This window comes from Marmota monax, unplaced genomic scaffold (genome assembly GCF_021218885.2).
Source record: "Marmota monax isolate L192 unplaced genomic scaffold, Marmota_monax_Labrador192_F-V1.1 WCK01_AAM20220418_F8-fsc00039, whole genome shotgun sequence".
Taxonomy (NCBI): Eukaryota; Metazoa; Chordata; class Mammalia; order Rodentia; family Sciuridae; genus Marmota; species Marmota monax.
In genome coordinates, this window is record NW_026693602.1 from 1,769,214 (window position 1) to 1,788,430 (window position 19,217).

At 40.7% G+C, this 19,217-nt stretch overlaps 1 protein-coding gene across 9 annotated transcripts in view; it reads right to left on the bottom strand.

Moving 5' to 3' along the window:
* The window catches only part of Gab1 (GRB2 associated binding protein 1), a 116,963-nt gene that overhangs the window by 61,495 nt on the left and 36,251 nt on the right, over nt 1–19,217 (bottom strand). Inside the window, exon 1 of one of the 9 annotated variants that reach the window (XM_058584047.1) lies at nt 18,524–18,717. The exons of 5 other annotated variants lie outside the window; for them this stretch is intronic. In XM_058584047.1, coding sequence (XP_058440030.1) covers nt 18,524–18,529 — 6 coding nt within the window. In that variant the 5' untranslated portion in view covers nt 18,530–18,717. Of the gene's footprint in view, nt 1–3,189; nt 11,230–18,523; nt 18,718–19,217 lie in introns of those variants that run through there. 3 more of the 9 variants (XM_058584044.1, XM_058584045.1, XM_058584046.1) reach the window with 3 other exon arrangements.

Sequence of the window (19,217 nt, forward strand, 5' to 3'; positions counted from 1 at the left end):
GCTGGTCATCCTTGGCTGACCTCCTCCCCATTCCACCTTACCCTACCTGTTCCCAACCCGGCCCTTTGTGTGAGGAGGGTGGTGGACGGATCCCCCTTTACAGCAGTGGCTGCTGCATCTGTGACCACAGCGTCCCCCAGGTGGCCGCTCTTCCATCATTCCCCCACTCAATGGACTTGTGTATAGTTTTTTCAACTGGCAGTTATTATTTCTTTCTGTCACTCAGCTCCATTAGTCGTATTACATTAACCTCTGAGGATAAAGGTAACAAGACTCAGCTACCCCCAGCTCACAGCATCATAGTTCCTTCATTAAAGTCTGTCATCTGGGCTGGATTCAGTCTATCCTAAGTACTCTAGAAAAGGACACCTCCTATTTCCAAATGGTATATTCATCTACGATCTATCACTTTTGGACATTATAAAAGCCCTATCTTGAGAACTTATCCTCTCCCTTTCAATGTAGCAATACCACCAGTTCCAAGAGTCCTCAGCCAAGGGGGTTCTAACCACACACTTAAGCCACTGATTACTGCATGAATCTTAGAGCTCATCTTCTTCCTTCCTTGGAATTTCATCCTCTCCATCTTCCCTCATGCCCTCAGGCTGCCTGAGTTCATCTGCGTATGTACCTATACTTTCACATTGTCAAAGTGGACAACATTTACTTTCTGTCCTGTAACCAGCTCGATTTCCTGTGCTTTTTTTTTTTCCATTTCAAAGGTTGAGGGAAGACTTTAAAATCAATAAACAGCATTTACACTACCATGACCAGGGGTGTGTCTCCCCCTCCAGTCCCAAGTAAGGGCCAGGGTTACAGTGGCTTCTCAACTTTGTCCAGTGTCAGTTCACTCCCTCCATGCCACTCAAAGGAGATCGCTCCATTAAATGGTAAAGTTATAATGGAGGCTTCTTTCTTCAACTTCCCCATTGCCTTTATCAGATCTGCCCCTTCTCCCCAACCTCCCATCACTTCCTATGGTATCAATCCCTTCCTCTCCTGGGTCCAGTCTGCTGGAATCTAGCCCCCATCCCCTTCCACACCCAGGAAAGGGTGCTCACAAGCCTGGAAGGGGCTCTCCTCCTGCCGTTTCCTACCCTGTTCTCCTGGATGGGCCCACCAATCCCAGCACACCATCCCCCCTCATTAGTAGTATTCCTCTCTCATTCTGTAACATCCAAGTCCTAAGAAAGGGTATAAGAAGGCACGCTTTAAAAAAAAAAAAAAAAAGGAGTAGAGCGTAGTGGTAAATAATAGTGTTTTATAATTTGCTTTTATTTGAAAGAACACCGTTTCAGAAATTAGTAGTTATTGTATTAATCTCTTAGAATAAAGGAAGTAATGGTGCTTTGAAAGCGCTCAAACACTTTGCTTTAACTGCCTGGGTTACTTGCATCTAACAATCTCATTGTTCATTAAGGTGACAAAAATATGAATCCAAGAACCATGGGTCTCACATTCAATTTGTCTTTTATGTATATAGAAAGCATTCAAAAAATTTAAAATACTCTTTTAGCATAAACTCACAAAATCACATCCATACATGGATCTGAGGACCATATTCTCTTAGGAATGATGATTAGCTATGTTGAATCTATGCATTCATTCACTCATCCAAAAATATTTATCAAGCTACCATATGTGTGACTCATCATTCTAGCTGCTGGAGGGACAGTAGTTCAAGGAATAAAAATTTGCCTACCTCAGCAAACTGAACCCAATTTGAGGAAGAGGAAAACAGTAAAGAGAGAGCCATTTTGTAATGGCTAGGAAGGAAAATTCAAGCTTATCAGAAAGTCCTGCCTTACCTAAGCAATCGGGTCGTGCAACACCAAGCCACCACTATCCTTCCCACAGTCCCTCTGGGCGATCACAATTAGTGTGCTCTTAGCATCAGATCCTGGGAGCCACACAGGCTTAAAAGCTCTGCAATCTTGTCCTCCCGAATGTCTCCATCAGTAATAAGATGAGGTAATCAATGTGGGGCTTCACTGTGTAATCTCCACGCAAGGCCATTACTTCAGTCCCCTGACATCATCAAATACCCATCCTTGAACACCCATCACTCTGGTCCAATATCCATCAAGAGGATACACAAACAGTGAAAAATAAGGAGAAGAGAATACACCACCCATCATTAATTTATTTTTGTTTTGTTTTTTAAAGCGTTTCCTGATTTTAAAGTCACCAAGTGTGTTTTCTCTCTACTTGAAATGGTACGTGGAGCAAGCAGAAGAATCAGAGAAGATAAAGAAACATTATCTCAAAGCTCATCTAATGTTCGATGATGATGACGACAATGATGGTGATTAAGGCAAGTGTCTAAAGGGAACAGAATTGCTTGTCTTTAGAAATAAATACACAAAATATTATGATTTTATATACACATGTGATAGATATACATATATAATGTATGTTCAGTAAACATACTTGGTGCTAAAAATTTATTTCTGCAATGGAAAGTGATCAAACAGAAGGACTCACACATTCCTGCAAATGGGAGCAATTAAACTGGACACAGAATAACTGAGGTGGAGTCTTGAAGGAAGAGCAGGTATCCACACTGGATACCCGAGAAACCTTCAGCCTTCCTCCCCACCTAACGGCTTCCTTCCTTATCCTTACTCCTGCTTCCTGCTCTAACGCTATCTTCTCTTCTCCATCTCTTATCTCTTCTGTCTACTTCATTTCTTCTTATGCTTGACCTACAAGTACATCAAAGTGTTTTTGTTTGCTTTTTTTTTTTAAAAAAAGTTCCATTTAATGAATGAGCTTTGACTATCCTTTTAAATTAAAAAGTAGCTATGGTAGTATTTCTTTTTATGTTTTCAAGAATTTTGTTTGTTTGTTTTTACATTTTAGCATGGGTCCATCTTAACTTTTTTCCATAAAGCAGGCACCATTAAAAAGAAAATGGCCCTCCATTCTTGATTGCAGAAATGAGAAAATGATCGATGATCATGTGGATATTCACCTTTTGAAAGCAAGAACTAGTTTAGATGCTCTTTCAAGACTTCTTTCCACCATAATAATAACAATTACTAACATTTATTGAGTACTCATTAAGTATACCAGACATTGTTCTAAACACTTTATGTTAACCTAATCCTCACCACAACCCCACAAGGTAGGCTGTAATTATTCCCATTTAGAGATGAGAAAACCAGTCAGAGAGATTGAGTAATTTACCCAAGACATCCTGGAAATGGACAAGCCAGCATCTGGCCCCAAAGCAATGCCCTTAATCATGGTCCTTATCCATGACAGCAGGCAGCAGAATTTTTTGTAAAGGGCTGGATGGTTCATGTTTTAGGCCTTGTAGGCTTACACATGGTCTGCTCATATTTTTCTTCACCTTCTTTTCCTTTACGACCTTTAAAAAAAAAAAAAAAGTGAGGAACCTTCTTAGACAAAATCATCCCTAAAGGCCACAGCTGGCCAATGGTTAGTCTATAATTTGATTATTTTGTTTGAGTTAGTCTACTCCTTTTCATTCAAACAGGCAAAAACAAGTAGCTTACATCCATAGCCCATGAAAACCTAAGGAATATCATTTGTGGTGAGACCCTGAAACAGTGTAGGTCAAACAAAGAATCAGAGTGGTTTGCAGACACAAGGGTACACAGATGACATAAAAGAACCAGGTGAAGTTACCACTGATGAGAAGCAATTTTAAAAAAATCTTCAACAACCTTGTATTTCACAATTTAAAAACTCAGGATACTCATCATCTTTATCTGTTGGACTCAACCACTATTTTTGTACCCTATTCACATGGGTACCAGCATCTGTGAACTGAAGAAATACCTTTCTTTTCAAAATCCTTTCTAAGCATGAATTCATTGTTGCAGTATCAAAATACTCATTATCTTCAATGCCGGAAACGAAAGAAAAGTAGCATATTAACTACTAGTCAAGACACCTGCAGAGTCTAGAGATCATAAGAATACAAATACCATCATCCTGCATTCTTTCTTCTTGGTGATCTGGCACAGACCAAACTAGTGACAGTAACAACGTCACCACCATTTACCACTCTCTAAAGATACCAAATCTTCAGATAACAGATCAATCTACAAATCCCAGTTTCTCAGAAGTTGCTCCTTATAAATAAGCATTTAGATAAAATTTGGTCCAAAGTGTATTCCGTTCATTGTTTTTGGCAGGGGTGGGGGGGGGGCGGTTAAAAATTGAGAAGGTAACTCACTTTTACTTTCTTCCCTATTAACTTGGAACCATCTGTTTAAAATAACTGCAGCTGTTTTCAGCAGTTAGGCCACAGGCTGCTTATAAAATCAAAGGCAGATGCCTTCTCTTAAAGATCACCTTGTTATCAAACACAGGAACATTACTCTGATAAGAAAGCTCCTGTGTATATTACCTGGCAAGCCTAAAATTGCAGATTTAAAAAAAAAAATCCCAGGCAATCAAGCCAAGACATCATCTTAGGCCTTCTAATTGTTTTTAGCAATTGCTAAGTGTCCAAGAAAAAAGCCCGTGAGCATTTATAAGCATTTAATAATATTTGCAGTAACCCTGGCTCTTTACTCACAACTAGGCTTAAGAATTCGTGCACTTCTTCTGCTGAAAAAAAAAAGTTGCTTACTTAATAGTTAATTTTTACCTCAAGTACTTTCTTCTAAATGCAGAAACTGGTGTATCTCACCTGTGTTTTCTCTTGGGCAATAGTGACAAGTCAGAGATAATCTTGACGAGTATATATGTGATTTTTTTTTTTCTTTTCATAGAACAAAGCTGATCTTTCAAAGAGAAAACTGGAGGTGCACGTTTCCCCTTGTGCGATTCTCTTGCCTTCTGCCTTCTCTTTTGTGCTCTAAAAAAACTGCTGCTCCCAGAAAGTTTCTTTAGAAGCCAGTGTACTTTGTCCTTGCCAGGTCTGATAAGGGGTTAAGTTTAATTTACAGCCCAGGTCTCTTTCATTCTTTCTTTTTTTTTAATGCTATATTTACTTTTTATTACTTCTATTGTACATATTTTTCTGAGATACACTGCAGTGCATATATACATATGCATATATAAAAATAATATGTACTGATTAAATCAGGGTGATCAATGGTTCCATCTCCTTGTTATTATTTGGTTCATGGCTGCACTATTTAGAATAGCTAAGAATATGGAATCAACCTAGAGGCCAATCAACACAGGAATAGAGAAAGAAAATGTGGTAGATATACATAATGGAATAGTATTCGGTTATAAAAAAGAATGATGTTCTATCATTTGTAGCCAGATGGATGGAACTGGAAGATATTATACTAAGTGAAATAAGTCAAACACAGGAAGACAAAAACCACATGTTGTCTCTTACAGGAGGATGTTAAAAAAGAGAAAAGTCCATCACCAGAGGCTGGGGAGGGGAGAGTAGGAGGCTACATAATCGGTACCCAAACACAGTGAGAAACAGTAAGTTCTAGAGTTCTGCAGCACAGCAGGATGATCATGGTTCACAATAACCTGTTACGTATTTTATGGATAGTTGGAGAGTGGAGCCAGCAGTGTATGAACACACAGTACAGACCTTTTTATCAGCCAGAGTGGTCAATCAGCCTTCTCTCCTCTCCCACATTCCCACCCTTCCACTCCTTTCTATTTGAACTCTCTTTTCTCCCTTGAAGTTTACCTGGATTTGAGGTTCAATACTTAAAGAACCCCCTGCCAAAAAAAAAAAAAAAAAAACACCAAAAAACCCTGCCACCTTATGGGAAACACAAACTCTGTGCTGTAATAGTTCATTAATTTATCTTGCCCTAGAACAAGGATAGTTAGAGCTTTATTTGAAATATTATTTTTAATATATAAATAATGGTTACATTTATTAAGCACCTTGGCACACAGCATTAACTACTCACTCAAGTCCGTTCTTCCATTCTTCCACAGTGAATGAGCGGTAATCAGCCATCCAGCTAGAAATGCCACGTCTTAGCCTCTGGCAGCTGGAGGTGGCCATGGGACTTAGTTCTCATCAATGGAAAGTGAGTGGCAGGGATGTGTGCCTTTTAGGTGCTGGTCTGAACACACTGGGCATGCGCATGCCTCTGAGCTCTTTCCCCTCCTCTGGGCCAGGACTGGAATGCCCATGGCCTATCTGTGACGGAGATGGGCTCTAAGATGCAGGTAGGTGGAGCAACAACGTGGAAGGAACCCAGGTCCCTGAACCTCTGAAGGGACCGAGACAGTTCTGCAATCCGGGCATGCTCACCTAGTCACAGGAGCACAACACTCAGCAATATTTCCTTTGACTCACTGCATTTTTGTTCCAGCAGCACGGGCTTTATCACATCTGATATCTACACTTACTACATGTATGACTGTTCTGGGTGCTTTACATGAATTATTTCACTACTGAGTCTCAGAGGAAACTAGTTACTACCAGTTTCCAGGTGAAAAATCATCCACTTAGTGGTCTGAGTCATTTTATCCCAAGGACAAACACAAAGGATGGTACATCATTGAATGGCAGGTCTGAATGGTGCAAGTTCAAAAACTAACCACTAAACTACCATGCTTCATAAAAGGAAACCTACTAACCAAACGCATTATCCCACTGTAATTGAGATTTTTCTTATGTGGTATCTTTTATATACCTGGAACAGAAACATGAGCTCGAAATCAAGAAACATAAATTATATTTGGTTTGTGCACAAACATCCTTTAATCTACTGCTAGCTAAAGATCTAAACTTGTACAAAATTCCAAAACTTTGAAGAAATCAGATGGCTGGCCAAGAAGAAACAGCTTTCTGGATGAAACTTTCTACTCTATTTTTCATATTTCACTGTGTCGCCAGCAAGGCCTAGTTCTGCACCTCAATTCAGCACTGTAAAATGTTGGATTATTAATGCAAAATAAACTTGTTCTGGCTGTGTTTAGTATTGTGTTTATTATGAAAGGGCCCTTGAAACACTGTTACACAACACTGGGGTTTTCCTTTCAGAAATAGGAGGCCACACACCTTCACTCCTCCTAAACTTCTACAACCTGGAGATACGCCAGCCAGAGAGGTATGAACTGGAGGGGGTTGGCAGGGCGTAAAGGAGGAGGCCGGCTGGAAGATAAGCGTCTTTTGTCTTTACAGCATAAAGAAATCATTTTGCCAAAGAATCCTTTCATCTTCCAGAAAGTTCTTACAATTATGTGCCAGAATCCTCTTATTTATTCATTCGACAAATATATACAGAACACACACTTTGCTGAGTACTCTGCCTGACACTGAATATAGCAAGTAAAAGAGAAGAAAAGACAAAGCAGACACTCCCATACAACCATAATGGTTTTTCTCCTAACTTAAACTTAGAAAAACTCCAGAATAAATCATTGCTTTCCCTCCTTACCTGATTGACATCTCTCTGTTAGAGGGGACATTCTGGAATGCTTTGTGCATCCTTCTTGAACGCACAGGGGAAGCCCCACCACCTGGCCGAGGTGGCATCTTTCCTACCCACCCCACGAGCAGGTCTCAGTAGATATTTAAAATTTATGCTTATCCATTTGTTCCCCAACACTGTCTTCAACCCCACTAGGTTTAAATACTAGATGAGTGAACAACGTGAGTTCTTAGCCAGCATAAGCAAGCATTTCATTATTTCTATGGGCCTCCTCATTCTATGCTTGGTTAAAAAGACAGGGAAAGAAAAAGGGTTGGCACCCTGTAGGGTAAATTATTTCTATCAAAATAAAAGCTCTTCTAACTCTCGATTGACAACTGTGGAAAGATGAAGCTATGAAAATACTACCCTCTGTGGCTATGATGTAAGTAGACCTTGTGAGGTCAGGTACCTCTCTGGCAGCCTGGGGAGTGGGGTAGAAAATGTTCCAAGCCTGCTCTACTGAATGGACTGGGTGGCTTTGCTGCAGACAGCCCCCCTGGGACACTCAAGCTCCTCCTTATACCTAGCAAAAGCTCAGTCTGATTTCTGGTTCAGCCGTGGCTTTTCAAGGAACTGTCTAAAACTTCTCAGTAAGAATGCATCAAATACTTTGGAAGAGTTTTAAGAATGTAGTTTTCTTCTGTTCAAAACAAGTGAAAGACCACTCATGGTTTTAAAGATCTTAACCAATGCTCATTTTCAAACTATCATTATAGCTCTATTTTCATTTTTCACTTACATTCTTCAGGTGGTAAGGGACATTTTTAGGAAAAAGCACCAATTTGTAGATGGCCCTGGTTGTAGACGGCATCACTATAACACTGACCCATGACAGGCACCAGGCACTTACTAGAAGAAAGTGAAGAACGTGCAGCTCCAGCAGATCTGGACCTGACCTCAGGTCCAGGTTCAGCAAAATTAGAGATGGACAGGGAATCCAACACAGGAAGTAGCAAGGACGTGAGAGGACATCAAGAAAGCATGAAGAACATTCTAGGAGGGAGTGTTCGGCCTTAGCGTGGAAGAAGGGGCACAGCTAGAGAGGGGATGGACCTCCCACATCCTCCTACAAGTGCCAATGTCCTCCTCAGCCCCAGCCAGGAATGTGCCTACCATGTGCCGAAGCCTCTGGGCAGGTGACACAGAGGAGACAACAGGAAGAATATGTGCAGATGGCACAGTGCAGAGTGGGCACAGGGTGCTTCCACGAGGCGGGAGTCCAGAGTGCCTGTGAGATTGTGAGAGGAAACAGGATCGGAAGTGAAGACTAGGGCCAAGGAGCCGGGGGACCTTCAATGACAAACCATGCTTAGCCTCTAATGAGGAGGCAATGGGGACTCACTGGAAAGTCTTTATGAGGGAAAAAACAAAGAGTCACGCTTCCAGAGGGACTTTGGAGGAGGCCGAGACTCCAGGCAGGGAGACCAGTAAGAGCAATGGGTGGGAAGGGTCTGACCTACACGAGTGGCAGTGGGACCCAAGCAAGAATCAAATGCAGGATGGTGCCAAGGGCTGCAGGAAGAGGAGAAAGCCCTTAGGGTATGACCTCTAAAGATGGAAACTAAGGCAAGCTTTTGCACCTTCCCCCTTCAGTTCCACCAGATTACCTCATGTCTGGCTCCTTTTCCAACAACCACCTGCATACCAATTCACCACCCCCCATGGACCACGAGTATTCATAAGTACAAAGTCCTAACTCTGCCATCTCCACAGCAGTGACTCATGCGCATACCATGTAGTAAACTGTGGTACAAACTATGAATTACTCCCCTCATATTCATTTCCCTATTTTCTAAAGCAGACGTCAGCAAACTTCTGCTAAGGGCCAGATAGTAAATACTGTAGGCTTTCCAGGCCATATGGCCTCCGTGGCAACTCAATTCTTCCACTGAGACATGAAGGTAGACATAGACAATTTGTAAACCAACAGGCACGGCGGTGTTCCAATCCCACTTTATTACAAATACAGGTGGCAGGCTGCTCTAGCGTTCAGTACACTGAATGTTTCCTCATTTTCTATTCTACAAGGAAGCTTTAGCAGCAGGATGTCTGGTGTGCTCAAGTGCACATTTCCCAGCCTCCCTTGCAGCAAGCTGGGTCATGTGACAGTTGAAATGATTTTGTGATGAGCCATCTCTGACTGAAGATGGGGCCAGCACTCTCAGGCTGGCAGAGAAACAACAGGAAGGAATTCATCTATTAAGGTACCATCCTAGTTATGGACCAGTATGGGTCAAATGGATGGTCCTGATAGAGAAAGAAAGATGAACAGAACCAAAACCTTTTTATTTGTTTAAGTTATTGTGCTTTGGGAGTTGATATGGTTTGGATCTGAAAGACACCTCCCCACCCAAATGTGCCCCGTATGTTGAAATCCCCAAAGCAGCAAGAGTTGGGGCAAAATTTTAGGCAATGATTGGGCCATGACCTGATCAGTGGACTAATCCATTGGATTAAACTGCAGATAGCTGAGTGGACTAGGGAGGCAGTGGGGAATGGTTGGAGGAAGTAGGCACTGAGGGTGTATCTGGAAGGGTATTTCTTATCCCTGGCCCTTTCTATCTCTAGTTCTACTTCCCGGCTGTCATCAGCCGAGTGCCTTCCTCCATCACACCCTTCTGCCATTATGTTCTGCCTCACTCAGGTCCAAAGGAGTGAAGCTACCTGACCAAGGACTAAATCCTCTGAAACCATGAGCCAAAATAAACCTTCCCTTCTCTAGTTGTTCCTGTCAGGTATTCTGTGTACAGTGATGAAAAGCTGACTAACGCAGGTATCTTTTAATAAAGAGTTGCATTTTCAAGTTTAGTTCAGGGTACAAAGGCTGCAATTAATTCAGAAAGGAAAATAACTTTGTTCCAGGACTAAAGAATCCCAATGATCAATCACAAATCCACACAGTGGGGTCAGATGACTTGGCCTAAATCTATCATTATTACAGTAACTAATATCCAGTAAGAGCTTACTCTGTGCCTCACTCATAAAACACAAGCTCTCACTTGTCTTTAAAGCAACTATTATTGTGGTCACTTTTTTCAGATGAAATTCAGAGAGGTTAAAGTGGTACTGTTCCTAAATATGTTGCACAGATACGTAAATTCAGGATATATGACTCTTAGGAGAATCTTTTTCTCCAGATCAATGCCCTCAAGTCAAGAACAAACCACAGAAACTAGGGTGATATTTAGAGATGGTTCTGTGATTCTAGGTTTCAATTTTCACAACTGAAAACCACTAAGATCCACAAAGATCCAGTGACTTATGGCTTCAGTTTAATTATTACTCCCCTCTAAGAAGCCAAGTGAACCAACGGCACAAGGTTACAGGGCTTACCCAGATTCCTTTGAAAGACTCTGAGAATGCCAAAAGTGGATTTCATCAGACAGCCCCAGTGGCTGCCAACTGGCCCCAGCAAGTGCCATCACCTCCTGCCTCCCTACTCACTGGGAGCTAGCAGCCTGGACACTTACTACACCAGACTGAGCAAGTCTGCAAGAGCAATGGCAAAATCCACCAGCAGAAGGCCAGAGCTCCTCTCTCCAGGAAAGGGTGGACCACTGACATTTGCCATCGCCCCTCGTCTGTCGAATGTGCATCCATCCCTGCTGGGGCCTTGGCACCCTCCATTGGGACCATCTGGCTCCATTACCCTGACTGAAATGGCCTCTCCTGTCCTATACAGCCTGGAGGCTCAAGGAAGTCAAATTCACCCTGAAATTACAGCAGAGCCAATGCTACCAGCTGGCCGTGGTGGATGAACCCAAAATTTAGCTGGAAAAAAAATTTAACCTTATTTCAAATTTTAAGGAAAAAAAGGTGTTTCAAATTAGCTTGATTTTTTTTAACAAGATAAAAATCGACTTTTTGAAAACATCACAAATAACAGCTATGAATAATAACCAATTAAAATTATTGTAATTAATTTTTACTATACTAAGGATTATAAAAAGAAAACACTCATTTGTTACAGAAATATAGCAAAGCATTTTAGTCTATGTTGAGTAAAGCATGAAATTTGCATGTTCTCAATTATCCTTTTAAACAATTACTTTTCAAATTAGGAAGGGAGACTACCTTGAAATGGGCTTTCTAACTTTATGGCATATCTTTAATTTTTTCCCAAGCAAAATCATGATGGATACAAAACTAGGCAGCTATTTAAAAATCACATTTTCAAAGAATATTTTGGAATGTGGAAAATGCGAACACATTATCTTATGTTTAAAAAACAGGTTTCAAAACAGTTTATACTAGTTCTTACAAAATGAATGACAATATATAAATATGCATAGAAAAGTAATCTGGAAGTAAACATCTCAACATTTTAATAGCTGCTTTTTCTCTGAGTGGTAGAATAGCAAGAGATTTTCATTTTCTTCTTTATACTTATAGAATTTAAAATTTTTTCTATAATATATCATAACAGGATAAGTATTTATTTATTTTGTCATACAGAAGATTCAGCCCAGGGCCTTGCACATGCTTGGCAAGCCCTATACCACCACTGACTTTTTTATTTTTTATTTTGAGACAGGGTCTTGATAAGTTGCCCAGACTGGCTTCAAACTTGGGAATCCTCCTGCCTCAGCTTCCTGAGTGGCTGAGATTACCATGCACCACTGTGAACAGTCCCAGTACATATTTTTAAGAGAACAAGGAGTAAAGAATATCATGACACTAAAGGCACAGCCCCCTCCTTTAGATTTGTTTCTTAAGAGGATGCAGAAATAGGACAAGCTATTCTATGTCCAAATCATATATAGAAATCTCAGAGACTCACACATTAAATAGCTTGCCAAGTCTTAATGATTTGATGATGGATGTTTCGAAAAGATCAGAAGGGTACTGTAGCATATGGAAATAAGAGTCTCTGGGGAGAGGGCCCAGCACATTACAACACACAGCTATTATCCACATTTTAACTCCAGTAAACTAACATTTAAATGGAGAGGGAAGAATGTGTAGCACTCAAACATCTGTGGCATGGCATTGCAGAAGAATACTTCTAGGAATTATGATTCACAATTACTGCTCTCAAATTGAGAAAACAGCAGAAAACAACTGGTAAATCAACAAAAAGTACATGCAGGTCCCAATTTTGCAGCAGCTAAATAAAATCCACTAGAATCAGCTATTATTTCACAACGGGAGTTACTTAAAACCACAGAAATTAGGAAAGTCAAGTCAGAATACAGTTTAAATCTGGAGGACGTTATCTTGTCCCCACCCTTACCCGTCCACAAGGCAAAACTGGGTCTGAGGCCACATGTTTATTTGCAGATATTGAAAAAAAAATCTTAACCGTGTGAGCTGACAAATCACTGCCCCACACTTCACACTAACGGTCATATGATCCTCAAGTGCCGTTTCTCAGACTCTATCTTCCCCTGACAAACAATACCTTCTTTCATGGAGCCAGCAGATCATTCAAACAGGGCTCAACTGGCCAAGCTCTGGTGCTTTCTAAATGATGGAACCTGTTCACAGAGCAGCGCAGGACTTTGAAAGAAATATTTCAGGAAAAAGAGAAGGTAGGGAGTTTCAGGGCAACGCCTGATAAAATTCCATTGCTTTTTCCAAAACAACAAAAACATAGTTTCCCACGCCCCAAATACAAAAGCAGAGCAGAAAATAAGAGTATGTTCTTCAATTACACTGCTGGGGTGGGGGTGGGGGGACATGCACTCTAACTTGGTATTTACAGGAGTACTTTCTCCACCATGTGATTTCATTTATGGAGAGAAAAAGAGAAGGGGGAGCAACATAGACAGAAAAATCCCCAGACGCCTCAGTATATTATACAGCACCTACAGAAACCTAGTTCCATTGAGAAATCCCATCAGCCTTAAATAGATATTTTCTTAATAAAGAATAAGATTTTCAACAATGAAACAACAATGGAGAAAAGATGCTCAACAAAAGGAACATTAGTCTGTCTACCAGAGAGTAAGCAGAACAGCAGCTCAGCATGAAGATCACAGAGAAAAAAAAAAAAAAAAACACCACTAAGCTACTGAGCGATCTATTCATATAAGCATGATGAAGAAAACAAACACACCTTTCATGTGGGCTGCTTAAAGGGGCAGCTTCCCCGTACCTCTGACTTCCAGCATCCTGCTCATGACCAGAGTCTAGGAAAGTGATATATGACCTCAGTAACGCTGCCTGGCCTGCACCCAAGTCAGTGACTTCAACCGCTCCACATTAATAACAAAAGCCATCCTGAGTGGACACGCGGGGCCACTGTAGGAGATGAAAGACTCGGAGCGGGCTTCTAAGAGCAGAGCTACCTCCTGTGAAAGCAGAGGGCCAAGAGCCGTTGAGAGCAAGAGTTTCCTCCACTGAAGTACTGGCTGTCATTAGAAAGGCTGCAGTCCATGCAATTTTAAAAAACCAGAGTGCACTGAACTCTAACAACAAGACGATCCCCGCTGCAACAGAATGGAGTGAACACTGGGCTGTGTTAGTGCCAGGGACTGTTCCAAGCACTTTGCACACTTAAAGGTTGCTCAACTGCCAACAACCCAGGGAAGTTCATGCTATTAGCCTCAGTTTACAAATTGGGAAACCGAAGTACTCATAGTAAGAGCCTTTTCAAGATCACAGAGCTGGTTGGCTTGAAAGCAGGGTTCTAGCTCCAGACACTGAGAGCTGAGCCACTGTCCCAGGCTATCCTACACTAGCCGCTCTTAGCATTCACAGCCTGAATACCCCAAGGGGGCAGATACTGCAACTCCAGGGCTATACTTCTGTTGCTGCCCCCTGGATTTGATGATAAGAGGCTACTATTATGGAAACCGTATGTTGTGCAGGGACAGTACATCTGGGAATACTGTACTGAAGTGTTAGCTGTCTTCACAAAGCCTGCAGTCAGTCCATGCAAGGGCATCGTCACCTCTTCTACTCTCCACTGTTACACCTTCAGAAACAACAAACGTTTCACCTGTCGTTTGATATAAGCAATTCCATGATTATTCCCTGTTACAGATGAAAAACCGATTCTGAGGGACTGTGTAACTTGCTTGACACCAGTGAAAGGCAGTGCTGGCATTTGAACCTACATTCATTTGCACAGGGCTTATGTCCCTGCCACTATAGAAAGCATCCTTCCTCCTCGGTCACAGGTTCATCCCCCAAATGGGTGGCTGATCCAACAGCTAGAAATGATCTGCCATATTTCAACTGATCATTTAATAAATGAATGCTGCCTGGACTACAGGGAGGAACACAGGGAGGGAGCAAAGCCAGGTCAGTAAAATTCCAACAGGTGACAAAAAAACTCTCAAACCACAGAAAATCTCTCCAATTAGCTAACAGAAAGTACATTTGTTGTGCACACACGCAGCACTGCCGCAGAGAATTATGGACTATAAATGTACGGAACTGCGTATCTCTGGTTTATATACACCAAACATCTATCTGGAAGTCACATCACATTTTAAACACACTAGAGAAACTCACAATTAAAAAAACAAACAAACAAACAGCAATTCGGCAGCTAAATTCCTTTGTAGAATCAGAGGTTCTTTTATAATAATCATCTTCTAATTTATTTTCTTCGTCCTTGAATTTTCTTTTGCTTTTTTTCTTCCTTTCCTTCTTGGTACCAGGGATTGAACCCAGGGGAGCCCAACCACTGAGCCACATCCCCAGTCCCTTTTATATTTTATTTTGAGATAGGGTCTCACTAAGTTGCTTAGGGCCTTGCAAAATTGCTGAGGCTGGCTTTGAACTTGCAATTCTCCTGCCTTAGCCTCTGAAGCTACTGGGATTATAGGCATGCACTACCATGCCTGACTAGTCTTTGAATTTTCAAAAGCAGTAATATTCCATTTTAGGCAGACCTACTGGGATATATAATAATCCAAGTTATTTTATATAAGCTAAGATGTAGTTTTGCCTTAAAAATGAAAGAAATGTCTCTCTAGTCTATGGGTCTATGAGTTGTTAAGTTGCCTATCACATCAACATATACTCTAATTTGCATTTATAGCTTAGCCAAGGATATCTTGAAATAAAAGGAGTAGTAGGGATCAAAAGCAGGATGATTAAAATTTTAAAAGTATCATGAGACTATGACTCACAGAATGTACAGATAAGAGGAATTCCAGACTCAATCTACTCATTTTATGGAGAAGAAAACTGAGGCACAGGAGTTAGACAATCTTTTCTAAGTCCTAACTAGAATCAGTGGAAGAAATTCATTGGAAGAGACAGAACTACAACTAATACCCAATTCAATGCATGTTCCAAAAGGAGCTCCCTCTGATGATGTCACATAATACTGTACCATCAGCTCCAAAAGAGCAGTAACTATGTCACGTTTCTTATTTCCACTGCTCCTATCAATTGCCCTGTTTAATATATGCTACTAATTCTCCCTGTGGTAGGAGGAAGCAATCAGAGGTGGTACCGTAGGGTATCTCCAACTTCATTTCTCGTTTTTGTAGACTATCAGATTCTAGGGTCTCAGCGCTCAATTGTGCAAAATCAGTGCCAACCTTTTAGACACCAGAGAGTGTGACAAGACACTGATGTCTTCAGGTTATCCTGTGAAAGGATTGAGGACTGGCAGGCAGGAGACAACTGCAAAACAATTAATGCAGCTTAACATTTCTCCACTCCAACATGAAAAAACTGTACCTCCCGACCACAAAGCCCTCTTCCAACATTAGTTATTATTCTATCTGTTCTCTGAACTTTATAATTTTGACACATAAAGTAATTCTGTAAAAAACCTTTTTAATTTGACTCTTTGTTCGGTGGGTTGTAATACAAGTAGTCACACCTTCCTCCCACCTCCTGCCCCAGTGAATAAGGAAAGAATGGAAAAGCTCTGATCTTCGATGGTCAGTGGGGGCTCTTTCTTTTCCTAACACTATTTCTACCCTTAAAGCTTCTCGGGCTTGGGTGATTAGGCCAACAGCATTTGTAGTTTTACTCCAGCATCAGGGCTTAACACTAGGCAAAGGCACATAAAAATGCCCTTTCAGTCAGGCAGCCTATTTGATCTCTCATAAGACCTTGAGCGAAAGAGCTGGTCACCTGCAGGGTCCAGCAGTGTGGAGCTGGTCTGAGGCCAGAGACGTAAGGTCAGAGGGAGGCCAGGGCTTCAAGTTTGAGCCCTAGTGTGCAACTTGAAACTGGAGAAGCTGATTAAGAAAGAGATACTCAGACAAGCAAAGAACAGGAGAGATTAGAGATTAGAAAAATAAGAGGAAAAAAGAAGGAAGAGAGAGATGACTTTGGAAGTTCTAATACACCGTACCCCAAATGCAAATGTTTCTGTCAACCATGTGAGTTGTCAGTAGCATGCATTTCAGTCTTGAATTGAAATGAAAAAGAAAAGTGAGATTCAAGCGATTGTCTTTTTAAAAAAATTTTTTTTAGTTGTAGATGGACACAATACCTTTATTTTATTTATTTATGTTTATGTGGTGCTGAGGATCAAACCAGTGCCTCACTAGGCAAGCACTCTGCTACTGAGCCACACCTCCAGCCCCATTAAGCAATTTCTTAAGTTTGCAGTGGTGATTATTTTTAGATGAGTTCCTGTGTTCCAAACGATCCCCTTAAAGTCAGTTGATTGGAACTGCCTGAGACCCATGAGCTGCATCGGACCTTATGAGTTATTAAGCATAAATAGTTGTGCTACTAATGTAAGGAGTGTCAAGAAAAACAAAAGTCGTAGGATTTGCATGATTGAGAACAGAACCAGAACACAGACAGTACATTTCCACAGGACTTTACAGTTTACAGATCACTTCCTACGTGACCTCTGCTCTGATCCTCACAATAACCCCATGGCATGTGCAGAAACTGTGGCTCAAGACACTGACATACTTGGCCAAGATGCCCAAACTGCTAATTAGCACATCTTCAGAACTGCCTTGTATGGGGGTGGGGGCGGTCTTCTAAGTCTCTTTAAAACTTTTTTTCCTAAAAAGCCACCTTTTAAAAGAAAGAAAATATATTGCTTATTCGTTTTTCAAACTTTTCCATTTTAATTCCTAGCACTGAAAGTGGTTGTAGGTTGAACATGGTTGAACAGTGTTTATATGCTACCTACATCACTGCCCTGTGCTGCAAAGCAGGCAGGCACACAATGGGTTAAATCCTCTTGGAGGGCTGGTCTGGAAACCTCACCACCACATATACTATACCATTGTTTCTACTGGGGGCTCCGTTCCAAGTTCCAATCAACTGACTTAAAGGGGATGGTTTGAAACACAGGAACTCGACTAAAAATAATCACCACTGCAAACTTAAGAAATTGCTTGAATTTCACTTTTCTTTTTCATTTCAGTTCAACACATACAGACACAGACAGAGCCTGTTTTCACAGGGAGGCGCATATAAAGCATGAAAAGCTAAGCATTTCAGTACAACAGAAGAAATGTCACAGAAGTCCTGCATACGATGATGGTGGATTACATAAAGAAGTGGGAAAGTCCCCTCTGCCCCAAGTCAGTGCCAAGACATCTGACATGCTCGTGTCTGCCAGAGCCCTACAGTTATTCAACTCAGAATTCATTTTTTAGAAAAATCAGCATAATATTGCAATGTTCTGAAAAGCTCACAAAGGAAGTCTTGCCAGAATAATTAACTTCCTCAGGTTCTTCAAAATATTTGTTTTGAGAGAAAAATGTCTCTCTGCTGAGGGATTTCAAAGACTAAAAGCAGAGTGACAGGTTTTTTGTTATTAATTTTCAACAAATCACCAACATGCTAATTTTGTCAAGTTTAATATTTAAAAAACAGTTTGCAGAGATAAATCAAAGCACAGTTTTAAGTATTCAACTAATAAATTTTCCTGATGCTTTTCATATTATTTGACTTACTAAAAATGAATTGATCTACGTTTCAAGTAACATTTATGATGTGACTGTATGAAGCTTAAATAAAACCAAATAAGACAAGACAGACTCACCCAACTAAATGTACATATTACACTATTCACCCAAAGTCATGAAAAAACATCGGTCAGATTTTACTCTACCTCAAATAGCAGGTATTGTGTGGACCTGTGGTTCAGAAGCCTGCCATTTTCTCTTGTGCCCTAGGGACAGTCCTTCCAGCAGAATCTTTGAAAAGACAGACTAAGAATGATAGGGATCAAAACAAAAAGAGCTTACATGCATGAGAAGCTCTGAACTGCCTAATTTCAGTCCCCAAGCGTCTCAGTCTGCCGATCCTCTATAATTTTTGATGAAGTACAACATAAACCTGTTTAAAGCTATTTGTAATCAAAAGGTACAAAGTGTGAGAACCAAATTCCCTTGGTTATTGAGATGAGTCTTAAAATAACCACAAGCAGCTAATATTTAATTTGGTGTTCTTACCTTTCTGTGAGAAATCTTGGCAAGATACAAAATGCCCTTATATAAAACATAACAGCCTACCGTAGAAAGAGCCCAGCTCAGATTTCTCTATTATCATTATCTCTGTTTTCTAGAAATAGAAAGCAAGTCATTTTTTGAAACAGGCAGATTACTGTTACTTTAAATACCCTTCTCTGTCATTTTCTTGATACATGTACTTAAAATAGTTCCAACATGAAGTCCATACGGCTCCACAGGCTGTGCCAAGAATCCAGTCACCTTCTGGTGAGTTTGCCTTATTCCTTTAAATCTGAAAAACATTCACAGTACATCCTGAATTCTTTGTCAGTGATGCTGGACATTAGTTCCTCTGGGCACTAATAACTATCCACTCATTTACCTACATCTATGCTTGTTTTCTTATTTTGAGTTAAATGAAATTAGACACAAGTTTGCAATCTGTAAATAAACTTAAAAAAAAAAAAGAAAAAAGAAAAAGAAATCCTAC